Genomic DNA, 13,062 nt, shown 5'->3' with positions numbered 1-13,062 from the left:
CATAATTCTAACACTAATCCTTGAACTTGACATGGTACTCAAATTGTGAAGCGTCCATTTCGTCGCCCGACCGTGTTCAACCCAGTGTATGAGAGAATCAAAGAACATTTATACTCACACCTGCATGTCATCTTTGTAAATGACAGATGCCTGTGTGCTACGCGCATATGCCTCGCAGATAATGAACCGCACCATTATTGCGCGGGATGGGTTGGCTCACTTGCACTGGACTCTCCCTCCTTCATTAGAAATGCGAAGATACAATGGAACATACAAATGGTTGATAAAGGGCGAAAAAGTGTCACTGGAAAGAAAGTTCTCTGCACGTATACACAGAACCTCGCAACAAGTTATTTAAATATACGAGCAAGTCTCCAATAAATCTACGTATCTAAGAAAAATTCACTGTGTACAATGCGTCAAACAAGACAAATAAACCTGTTGCGCAATCACAGATTCAAAGAATCAAAGATCCCACCCCCATTCCATCCACTCCCCCCGATGTATCACGCGCGACGGAAAGTAGTGCGCTTGCTCCACGCACACAGTATTGCGACACCATCGTCGCTTCACTCATTCCCCCCCCCCCCCCCCCCCTACGCTTTCACTCGCACATACAGCATGCGGCGCGAGGTCACGATGTTATCGCTCTTGGACTTCATACGAAACATAAGGGCCACGGCGACAGCTGGAATGTGCCAGGAGCGTCCATATAATTGCTATCGCAACAATATAATAAGACTATCCGGCAACTGAAGCGCCCCGGGGCTGCTTACTTTCCGCAAAAGGAGAAGAAAATCGAACTTTCACGATGCGACCAGTCGCTGTGCCGCAACAATGTATTCTTTTTTTCTTTTAGTTGGGAGGGGGCGCCGAAATGAAAGAAAAAACCGTAGAGTAGGTTGGCCACAATCTAATGCCTACTATGGGCACCTAATGTGGCTACCGAATGAATATTGAAGGAAACGTGAAACGCTTGGTCCACCGAGGACCATACGCATAGTGCTCGGTATCCTACACCGGCGAGGCAAGATTTTCCGGAGAGGTAGACGCTCAGGGGCAGAGAAAACCACGCCTACCCCCCAATTTTGCCGCTATTCGGGGGTAGAAGTGGTTTTCTCTGCCCCTGAGCGTCCACAGAAGCTATGCAAACAGGTTAACACAGAGAATAACAAAAAGCACGCATGTTCTACCCAACATTGCAAAACATTTGTAACCTGTACTCATAACGTTGTCTATGCCGGCCCACTTTCATGCGGAAGAACGTATATTGGTCAAACCGGCAGATACATCAACGAGAGATTAAAAGAGCATCGATATAACGTCACTATATATATAGGGTAATCTCGGGTCATTTGGATATTCCCTGCCGAGATTGTTCCTGCGAGCCCATGTTTGAAAGCACTTCTATTCTGTATGAGGTTCAAAGCAGGATGACGAGGGAGAATTTAGAGGCCTACGAGATTGCAAAATTAGAGCAAAAGTGCGTAATCAAGCCTTCGGTGTCACTATCGGGAAAGGAGATATGATTCCTCGGTTTATCTTTGTGACCATTGCAGTGCGTGTTTTCCCTTGCCTTGCACACCTCTTCGGTTCATCGGAATGCACCACCCTATGTTCTTTTTTGCTGTTACGTTTGTTTCCGCTCGCATCGTATATATTTATCGATGCGTGTGAAAATAAAATCTATAGTTGAAAGTGAAGCGCTGCGTCTGTGTAACTGTTTCATTCTACGTCCTCGTCCAGTTGTGCTTATACACTTTACCAGGGAAGGATAGGGAACGTGACGGCGGGCTATGACGGCGTAGGTTATCGCTTCTCGCTGAGACCGCAGTTATTCTGAGTATCTGACTGCTGGATCTTCTCTGTGATGTCAACGACTGGTGTTACTTCAGGCTGCTTTGGAGGGATCATCCTGCCCAGTTCTTCGTGCACAACAACTTTGTTGGTCTCTCGGAGCTTGTTGTAGCCTAGTGCTTGGATTTAACTCTTCGGCGTAAGCACTACGCAGTTGCGTTGCTGGGTGAGCATTTCCAGTGTCTTCTAGTAGCCCGCGGCTTCTGTTAAAAATTCCACGACTGTCATGTGTTGGTTGCGTATCAATCGGCGGAAAGGACATGCTTCACACCACGCAACAGGGAAGACCTTTCTTGTCCTCAGGCATATCCGGGACGGTGTGGCGGAACAAGTGGGCCATGCCTTCTGAGTAGATCGCGATGTTCTCGTTTGGTAGTGGCGCGCGACATTCCAGTATCGCTTCAGCCTTCTTTTTATGGAATGGACGACCCTCGTGAAGTTCTTCAAGAAAGTGCTGCGGAAGAGGTCCCATATTGTCAGGGTTGACTCACGATTCTTGGACCACGTCCTGGCTGAGCTTTCCTTAGCAGATGGAAACATGTTGCAGCTTGTCGTCGGAGTTCCAGTTGTTGGATGTTGCAAAGCTTTCGTATGTTTCCAGTCAGTTTTCTGGGTATTCAAACGATGATCCCACGAAGGCTTGCGCTGTTGCAGCGCGATGGGGAATGCTGGGGCGCCCATTTGGTTGTTGACTTGGTCACGATCTCCAGTAGACGTCCGCGCTCCTGGAGCATGTTCTGTTTCCTGTGGCTTGCTCAATGGCCCGGGATGACGTTAGATGCATGCCTTCGGGGTGTAGGTTTGACGGGAACGACCAGTACAAGAACGCAAAAGCACCTCCAGTTGTCCCGTTCTAGGCATGGTCAAGAACGCCGTTGCAGAACTATAGATGACGAAATTAACTCAGTATTGGATGCATTTGTGCCCCTAAAAGCAAATGGCATTCAAAGGAACAGAATAGCGGTGAACGCAGTAGGCAATCGCCGAAAATCTGACCTGCGGATCAAGCGTGTAGGCTTTTATACATGACTTCTAGAAGGGTCCGGCGTATCGCTCGTGCCGGCGTGCCTGCCAGAAAGTCTTCATCTCATCCACCCATCTAACGTTCTGCCGCCCCCTGCTACGCTTCCTTTCCATTGGAATCCAGTCCGTAGCCCTTAATGACCATCGGTTATCCTTCCTCCTCATTACATGTCCTGCCCATGACAATTTCTTTTTCTTCCTTTTAACAAAAATGTCACTAACTCGCGTTTCTTCCCTTACCCAATCTGCTCTTTCCTCTTTCCTTAACATCACACCCATCATCCTTTCCATAGCTCGTTGCGTGGTCCTCAATTTAGGTAGAACCCCTTTCGTAAGTCGCCAGGTTTCTGCTCCGTACGTAAGTGCTGGTAAGACAAAGCTGTTATACGCTTTTCTCTTCAGGGATAATGGCAACCTGCTCTTCATGATCTGAGAATGCCTGCCAAGCGCACCTAAACCCATTCTTATTATTCTGATTATTTCAGTCTCATGATCCGGATCTGTGGTCACTACCTGCTTTAAGTAGATGTATTCCCTTACCACTTCCAGTGCCTCGCTACCTACCGTAAACTGCTGTTCTTTTCCGAGAATGTTAAACAATACTTTAGTTTTCTGCAGATTATTTTTAGACCCACCCTTCTGCTTTGCCTATCCAGGTCAGTGAGCATGCATTGCCATTGGTCCCCTGAGCAAAACAATATCATCAGCGAATCGCAAGTTACTAAGGTATTCTCCATTACCTCTTACCCCCAATTCCTCCCAATCCAGGTCCCTGAATACCTTCTGGAAACACGCTGTGAATAGCATAGGAGAGATCTTATCTCCCTGCCTGACGCCTTTCTTTATTGGGATTTTGTTGCTTTCTTTATGGAAGACTACGGTGGCTGTGGGGCCGCTATAGATATCTTTCAGTATTTTACATACGGCTCGTCTACACCCTGATTCCGTAATGCCTCCATGACTGCTGAGGTTTCGACTGAATCAAGCGCTTTCTACTAATCAATGAAAGCTATATATAAGGGTTGGTTACATTCCGCACATTTTTCCATCACCTGATTGCTGGTGTGACTACAGTCTATTGTTGAGTAGCCTTTACGAAATCCTGCCTTTTCCTTCGGTTGACAGAAGCCTAAAGTGCTGCTCATTCTATTGTCGATTACCTTAGTAAATACTTTGTAGGCAACGTACGGCAAGCTGATCGATCTGTAATGCTTCAAGTCTTTGGCATCCCCTTTCTTATGGATTAGGATCTTGTTAGCGTTCTTCTATGATTCTGTTACGCTCGAGGTCATGAGGCATTGCGTATACAGGGTGGCCAGTTATTCTAGAGCAACCTGCCCACCTTCCTTGAACAAATCTGCTGTTACCTAATGCTCCCCAGCTGCCTTCCCCGTTTGCATAGCTCCCGAGGCTTTCTTTTCTTCTTCCGGCGTTACTTGTGGGATTTCAAATTACTCTAGACAATTGTCTCTTCCATTACCGTAGTGGGTGCCACTGGTACTGTATAAATCTCTATAGAAATCCTCAGCCACTTCTCATCCATATTAGTAATGATATGATAACATATGATAATGATATATATAACATATTATAATGATATATGATAACAAAGGCATGTCTGCCATATGAGGCCCCGGAGGATGTTATCCATCATTCTTTCAAAAGTTGCAGGCGCATTACAGAGGCCAAAGAGTAGCATGGTAAATTCATATAAGCCATCAGGCGTAACAAATGCCGTTTTCGGACGATCTGCATCAGCCAGCAGGACCTGCCAATAACCGGATCATTAGTCTAAGGACGAAAACAATTCAGCGCTTTGGCGGCATTCCACTGCGTCGTCGATACTGGGAAGAGGATAGACATCTTTCCTGGTTAGCTTGTTGAGTCGTCGGTAGTCCGCACAAAAACGAATTGTCCCATCTTTCTTTTTGACCAGCACTACAGGAGAAGCCCAAGGTCTGTGTGATGGCTGTATCACGCCGCGTCGGAGCATGTCTCCTACGTGCTCATCGATGACACGGCGCTCCATCGCGGACACACGGCATGGACGTTAGCGTAGAAGCGCGTGACTGCCGGTGTCGATGTGATGAACGCATGTGCAGGTATGGCCTACACATTGTTTTTGGAGGTCTAAAGAAGTTCGAAATCGGTTAAGGAGGTCGACGATCTGCGTGCGCTGACTCGGAGGGAGGTTGGGATTAATAGACGGAGCAAACGCTTGGTCACATGCAAGCGGAGGCGCAGAGACAGGGAGAGTCATGCCGTCAAGGTGAAGAGGTGTCGAGTCACCAGGCACATCGTAGACAGAGCTCGTGTCGAATTCATCAGCAAAACCGATTCACTCGCCATGATGTAAGCTTGACGGAAACAAAAACATATTCGAAACGTAAATTACGCTGGAGCCGTGGCGAAAGGGAAGGAGGGCAAAGGGAAGCAAGAAGTGATGGCGGCGTGCAGCAAGCTGAGATGGCGTGAAAGGAACTCTGGAATCGTAGAAAGCAACATACGAAACGGGTACAGGGGCGGAAGAAAAAGGAGAGATATCAGTGGTGGTGGCGACGAACAGTCAAGCAGAAGCTGTAGGCAAATCTTTAGAAAGACTTCTGCAAAATGGTGTCAGCGCAAGTTCTGCACGGGCACAATCAATAATAGCGTGATGAGATGAGAGGAAGTCCCATTTCATTTCATTTCATTTTATTACCTTAAAGACCCCATTCGGGGTATTACATAAAGGGTGGTTAACATGTGAACATAGGAAAAGGCAGGTGTTACATTGAAATACAAGTTTCAACAGTTTCTAGAAATTGTGAATGACATGTGATGGCAGCGACATTAATGGGTAGGTCGTTCCAGTCCTTGGCAGCTCGAGGGAAAAATGATGATTGAAAAGTGACAGTTCGTGTTCGAGGACGAGAAACTTGGAGTTGATGGCTGGTGCGCTGTGACATGCGTGAAGATGATGGCGTGACGTAAGGCGGGCGGCTTAGTGAGCTGTAAAAAAATTTGTGATAAAGAGACCACAGAAGCTGGTTTTCCTAATGTAGCGGTGGCCGCTGTAGCTGAGCGCCTAAAGAAGTCGGTTTCGAGGGGGACGGACGTAATTACAGAAAGCAGTAATCGCAAAAAAAGAGTAGTGGCTATTCCGTATATTCATTCAGTGTCGCACAGGCTTAAAAAAGTTGATAGTAGATATGATGTTAATGTTGCTTTCACTGCTCCCAATAAGCTAGGTAAGATATGCGCTAACGTACAGAATAAAAAGGAGCGGGTTAAAGGCAAAAAACGAACAGATATTTGTCCAGTGAAGCACAATAAGAACAACAGTTTTACAGAATGTCGTATGGGTGTGGTATCTCAAATTCCCCTTAGCTGTGGCCAGTTCTACGTAGGGCAAACGGGACGGTGTATCAATCAGAGGCTAATGGAGCATAAAAGGTCGTTAACCGGTGGATCGCCTTCTAATCTTTCGCTACATTGCCGAGATTGTAACTGCAAGCCAAAGTTAGATGAATGCGCGATACTGTACAGGCATAAGAATGAACATACGCGTCTTAAGGTAGAGGCATGGCATATCTATAATGGCGGAAGTGCATGCGTGAGTCAGCCTTCGATTACTTTACATAAGGAAGAGATTAAGTGCCTTAACAGTTATCTCTCACGTAGACCAGCACGTGTACCCGATTGACACGTGGTGTTACCATTCCTGAGCACGCGCAGATGAGTTTTGTGTCTTCTTTCATTTTTCGCCTCAGTGCTCCCTTCAGTTGATAGTCGGCGTTCGTGTTGTCCACTTCTCTACTCTTGTGTCCTGCCTGCACGCCTCACTTCTATTTTGCATAATGAATCCTTACCAACTAGCTCAGCTTTCTGTCGTTCTAAGCGTGGCGAAGCGACGACGAAAAGCAAGAGATGCCAAGCTAGATTGTGCCTTTAAGTGTGAAACGCTGATGTTATATGAATATGAAGAATGGATGAATCTAGTCGCACGATTCTGAACCGACTCGAGTGCATTGATGATATATGTTTGATGAGGGTTCCAGATGGCGGCGGCATATTCCAGTTGTGGCCTGACAAATGATTTGTATGCGAGTAGTTTGACGTGCTGTGGAGCATGACGAAGATGACGCCTCATGAACCCAAGGGACTTGTTTGCTGACGAGATTACGTTAGTAGCATGCGCATTCCAGGAAAGGTCATGGGACAGGGTTACGCTTAAGTACTTATAGGTTAGAACTGATTCTAGTGGGACGTTTGCAATTGTTTAAGTAGACAGATAAGGATCACGACGGTAGGAAATTGAAATAAATTTGCACTTGTTAGGGTTCAAGGCCATTTGCCAATGGTTGCACCAGTCCTGCACGTTATTAAGGTCATTCTGGAGAGATGCTTGGTCAGAGATGTTAGTCACAGTACGATAAATCACACAGTCGTCAGCGAACATACGAATAGGACAAGACACATGCAGCGGAAGATCGTTAATGTATATTAGGAAAAGAAGCGGTCCTAAGACTAAGCCTTGAGGGACACCTGAAGTGACAGGGAGGGGTTCGGAGGAGACGTTATTGACAAAGACGAACTGGGAACGATTAGTAAGGAATTCTTTTATCCATTGTACTACAAGAGGATCCAAGTTCAATCTAGATAATTTTATTAGCAAGCGGTTATGAGGCACTGTGTCAAAAGCTTTAGAGTAGTCTAGAAAGATTGCATCGGTTTGAACGTTGTTATCAAGATTAACGTGGAGATCATTAAGGAAGATAGCTAGTTGTGTTTCACATGAAAGCCCTTTACGAAAACCATGTTGTGAAGGATGAAAGAAGTTTTCCGAGTCTAAAAAGTTCATGATGTGCGAATATATGACATCGTCCATGATTTTTCAAGGAACACTAGTTAATGAAATGGGGCGGTAGTTTAAGGGCGAGTCTTTGTTACCTGCTTTGAATACTGGAACGACCTTTCCAACTTTCCAATCATCCGGTAAAGTACCTGCAGACAATGATTGCGTGAACAACAGAGTGAAACATGCCGCGGATATATGCTTAGTATTCATTAGGATCTTTGAGTTAATTTCGTCTACACCAGAAGACGTACATAATTTGTTTTTTTCAATGATTGATAGTATACCATCTACCGAAAATACAATGGGTGACATATGTGATGTTATGTTAGTAGGTAGTGGAGAGTCTGGAGTGGTAGTTTCTTTTGTAAACACAGAAAAAAGTGCTGTGTTGAATATATCGGCGCACTCGGCGTCCGTGGCGGTGTCGCCTGCTGCATTCGTCACGCTGATGGTACGAGCTTCTTGGGGATTTAAAATGCGCCAGAACTGCCGAGGATTTTGAGTAAGTAGCTTGGGAAGGTCAACGTTATAAAAAGATTTTTTAGCCGTGCGAAGGGCACTCAGGTAGGCGTTCTCTGCCGTGTAGTATTTCGACCAAGCCTCGGTGCTTCCAAGACGCATGGCTAGCCGGAAGCGACGTTTCTTTTGGTTTTCAAGCTTCTTTAAAGCTCTGGTGAACCATGGCTTATTTTGATTAGTGTGCATAGTTATTCTTGGTATATGTTTGTTTACGAGTTCATTAATTTTATTTTTAAATAGTGTCCAGTTTTCTTGAGGCGACCGCATATGGAATAATGTCTCAAAAGTAGAAAAGAAGTCACCCAACTCGTAATTATTAGCTTCGTAGTTCCCTTTATCATATAGGCATATAGTTTTGTTCGATTTTGGCTGTCGCATGGGTTGAAAGTTGAAAGTGGCATGGTTTACTTTATGATCACTTACCTCACGGAGATAAGTTATGGATGATAGACTGTCAGGATGGCTGCTTAGTATGAGGTCGAGTACATTAGATGTGTCTTTTGTAACCCGCGTAGGCTCTAGCACAAGTTGAATTAAACTGAAATTAAGACACACATTAACAAATTCTTTAGCAGCTTCATTGCCCATGATTAAAGCACTATTGTTAGTCCAGTTCATTTGCGGAAAATTAAAGTCACCGAAAAGCAGGATTTCTGCGTTAGGGTGTTTTTCCCTAAGTTTGCTCAAGGTGTTATTAAGTTTATGCGAAAAATCAGGAGTGTTATGTGGTGGTCTGTAACAAACTCCCAAGAGAACAGTCTGTGGTGAAGCGCGGCAGATTAGCCATATTATTTCCAAGTCAGTCTCAATGGTTGCAAGCGTGCACGATAAATGGTGATGCGCGGCGATTAGCACACCACCACCTCGTGAGATTTCGCGGTCTTTCCGGAAAAGGCAGACATTCGGCAAGTCAGCAAGAACCTCAGTATCGGTAATATCGTCAGTGAGTCAGGTTTCAGTTATTATCAGCAAATTACTATTAGACGACAACACGAGGTTAGACCGAATATCGCGTTTAGGAAGGAAGCTGCGTGCGTTGGCAAAGATTTCGGAAAGGTAGAGGTTAGCTCGTGTCGATACCGTAGGGCGTTTCCCGCGTCGAGTTGGCTGCTATTGCAATTCTTTCACACTCTGTGTGCGTTCATCGAAAACATAGCGCTTATTACCCATAAACAGAGTTTTAAAGCGCAGGGAGTAAGGTGCTGATTTGCTTTTTGCGAATGAAAGAAGGTGTCTGCGGGCCAATTGAACAGGACGCGTAAAATCATCGCCAACACTGAAGTTTGTTCCTTTAAATTTAGGGCCGTTAGAGAGAACAAGATCTTTTGTTTTATGAAAGGTGAACTTCACTTTTATGGGGCGGTTACGATTAGCTGCACGATTGCCCAAGCGGTGCGCGCGCTCGATTTCTTTTGGGTCAAGAGTGATGCTCATATGTTTGCGACAGTGGTCAATGATTATGTGCTCCGATTGCGCGAACGACTCTGACCCTGAAGATTCATCAATGCCATAAAAAAGTAGATTGTTTCGCCGAGAATGATTCTCGGCATCATCAAGACGCGCTTCCAGCCTCTGAATTGTGTGTGCTGCACGGGCAGCATCACTCTTCACGCTTTCTATATCAGAACGCAAGGGGATTAGGTTTTGGTAGTGGGTCTCCAGGTTCGTCATGCGCACGCTCAGATCGGATATTGCTTTGTCAGTTGTTAGTAACTGAGACTTGAGGCCTTGAATCTCGGTGATCAGTTGCGATTGACCTGCGGATAGGCTCTTAAGTTCCTTTAGTACGGCTTGACTACCAGGTCCAGGGTTAGTTTCGATGTCACCCGCCAGCAACAATAAAAAGCGAATAACATCACAACACTGAACAACAATGGAAAGGCAGCAATGTGGGCCCGGCAGCTGCAGTAGAAAGTAAATACTTGAACGCTTCGTGAAAAGACTGTATAATTTACTAACCTGCATGCAGAACATCAGCGGATTAGCGTGCTGTGTTGAAGCACAGCAGCCGGGCCCACAAAACGCCTCCGTGCGCGCCTGCTCTTTTATATCTGATGGGCGAATTGATGTTGGTGGCGATAGGTATTCCAGCCGCAAGTCGAGTGACGCTGCCGGGAACAGTGGCGCTGCCGGACACACGGACGGTGTCAACGGTCTGGAAGTGATGCTGGCATTCATTGGGTGGTAGAAAGCAGTTGTGTCGTAGTCGACATGCCAGGCACGATGCGGTTGGGGTGCGTCTAGAAAAACCATAGCCAGGGCAGGGAACAGAACGTGGATCATCGTGGGAAGTGACACTTGCATGCAGAACATCCTAGAATGATGGCATGAGAGCAGCGGGAAAGAACAACACATTAAATGTGGTGTAAAATGTCTTGTATGGCGACATGGACGGTGCATGTTCCTAAGGGCTCAATCGGCTCAGCGCTTGCTGTGCGAAGCGAAATGGCAGAAAACAGCGTCGCGACTTTTCGAAGCGTACAACTAAGCTGGTCGGCAATCATGGGCACTCCGGCACCCGTGTCGACACGCGCGTGAACGGTGATACCTTCGGCAAAAACTTCAATGACGTTCGTAGGGAATAAACGAGGACTTGAGCAGTTCAAAGATTATCGCAGTTCTTGCCTCCGGAACTGCGCCTTTTAGTTTTACTCCACAGCTGGAGGGCGGCGGACGATGGGGGACAGGGAACGCGGACGGGGAGATGCAGACCGACGAGTGTTGAAGCTTTGGGGATCAGGAGATGATGGCGCGACGTGCGGAACTGGTGGTGAATAGCAGGACAGGGAGTCAGGAGCATTCCCTTGAAGTCTCGCAGTATCGTAAGGATACAAACCTCCACTTCCACGAATGATGGCATGAGAGCAGCGGGGAAGAACAACACATTAAATGTGGTATAGAATGTCTTGTATGGCGACACGGACGGTACATGTTCCTAAGGGCTCAATTGGCTCAGCGCTTGCTATGCGAAGCGAAATAGCAGAAAACAGCGTCGCGACTTTTCGGAGCGTGCTACGAAGCTGGTCGGCAATCATGGACACTCCGGCACCCGTGTCGACACGCGCGTGAACGGCGATACATTCGGCAAAAACTTCAATTACGTTCGTAGAGAATAAACGAGGGCTTGAGCAGTTCAAAGAGATCGCAGTTCTTGCCTCCAGAACTGCGCCTTTTAGTTTTCCTCCACAGCTGGAGGGCGGCGGACGATGGGGGATAGGGAACGTCGACGGGGAGATGGAGACCGACGAGTGTTGAAGCTTTGGGGATCAGGAGATGATGGAGCGACGTGCGGAACTGGTGGTGAATAGCAGGACAGGGAGTCAGGAGCATTCCCTTGAAGTCTCGCAGTATCATAAGGATGCAAACCTCCACTTCCACGAATGATGGCATGAGAGCAGCGGGGAAGAACACATTAAATGTGGTATAGAATGTCTTGTATGGCGACACGGACGGTACATGTTCCTAAGGGCTCAATTGGCTCAGCGCTTGCTGTGCGAAGCGAAATAGCAGAAAACAGCGTCGCGACTTTTCGGAGCGTACTACGAAGCTGGTCGGCAATCATGGACACTCCGGCACCCGTGTCGACACGCGCGTGAACGGCGATACATTCGGCAAAAACTTCAATTACGTTCGTAGAGAATAAACGAGGGCTTGAGCAGTTCAAAGAGATCGCAGTTCTTGCCTCCAGAACTGCGCCTTTTAGTTTTCCTCCACAGCTGGAGGGCGGCGGACGATGGGGGATAGGGAACGTCGACGGGGAGATGGAGACCGACGAGTGTTGAAGCTTTGGGGAACAGGAGATGAAGGAGCGACGTGCGGAACTGGTGGTGAATAGCGGGACAGGGAGTCAGGAGCATTCCCTTGAAGTCTCGCAGTATCGTAAGGATACAAACCTCGCCGGTGGCAGAACTGTGCCACGTGGCCAGCAAAGCCACACGCGAAGCGTATCGGCCGGTTGTCTTGGGTACGCCACGTATTATCAACAGGGGCCCTAGGTAACGGTGCAAAGTTCGGAGCTCGGCGTAGGGGCTGTGGAGGCGCGCAGAAGCCGCTTTTGGACAAGTAGTTCACAGTTGCAGAACGCGAGGCGTAGAAGTCGCTTGTGGGCGTGTAATATAATATAATTAACATGTCCTTTATTCCAGAAATAAAACTGTACGCTGATAATACCAATGTATTCATCTGCGGACAAGATCTAGAAGTCCTCCAAGTAGAAACCAAAGTATGACTGGAAAATTTGTCCACGTGGCTCCACGGTAAAGAACTAGAGTTAAACACTAAAAAAATAAGTACATTATATTCAGCGCTCTCGGCTCGATTTCTTTCTTGTGGATTATGTGAGAGATCTTGTTGACATGATCGAGACGACGATGTCAGATGAACTCAAGACAAGGATAAAGTATGTCAGCCGCAGAGTTCCAGCGTCGGTCATCTAGAAAGTCGCTAAGGATGTGATAAAGCGGACTCACTGCTTCGTAGCTACAGGAGTCCTATTCGACCGCGTCCTCTAGGCAGCAGCTGGTGTTCAACGGCGCTTAAGAATGCACAGATAATAAGCGCACACAGAAATCTGATGTTTTTCTTTTTCTCTGTTTGCTGCCGTCCCGATTGCCATCTGGGCACATTTGGAAGTGTTACCTGTACTTTCTTGAAAACATTTTTCTTTACGCATGGGTAGCTTCTTGGTCAGTTTATTTGGCTTTTATTTTTTGCCACAATCATGTTTTTGCAACACGTATACGCTTTCATTAAAAAAATTAGAGCCATTCCACTCTGCGAAGGTGGATGACCGACGGAGCTGTATATTGACACATGAACCTATC

The 13,062-nt window shown here is 46.7% G+C and overlaps 1 protein-coding gene across 1 annotated transcript; it reads right to left on the bottom strand.

Moving 5' to 3' along the window:
- Positions 1–9,349: 9,349 nt before the first annotated feature.
- Positions 9,350–10,522, bottom strand: LOC139057789 (uncharacterized). Its single transcript, XM_070536544.1, has one exon. It carries the CDS (start codon positions 10,520–10,522, stop codon positions 9,350–9,352), a length of 1,173 nt encoding a protein of 390 aa, XP_070392645.1.
- Between the last annotated feature and the right edge of the window lie 2,540 nt (positions 10,523–13,062).

The sequence above is a fragment of the Dermacentor albipictus genome, chromosome 3 (assembly GCF_038994185.2).
Source record: "Dermacentor albipictus isolate Rhodes 1998 colony chromosome 3, USDA_Dalb.pri_finalv2, whole genome shotgun sequence".
Classification (NCBI taxonomy): Eukaryota; Metazoa; Arthropoda; class Arachnida; order Ixodida; family Ixodidae; genus Dermacentor; species Dermacentor albipictus.
Note: the sequence above shows the minus strand (reverse complement) of the source record. Positions and strands in the feature narration are given on the sequence as shown.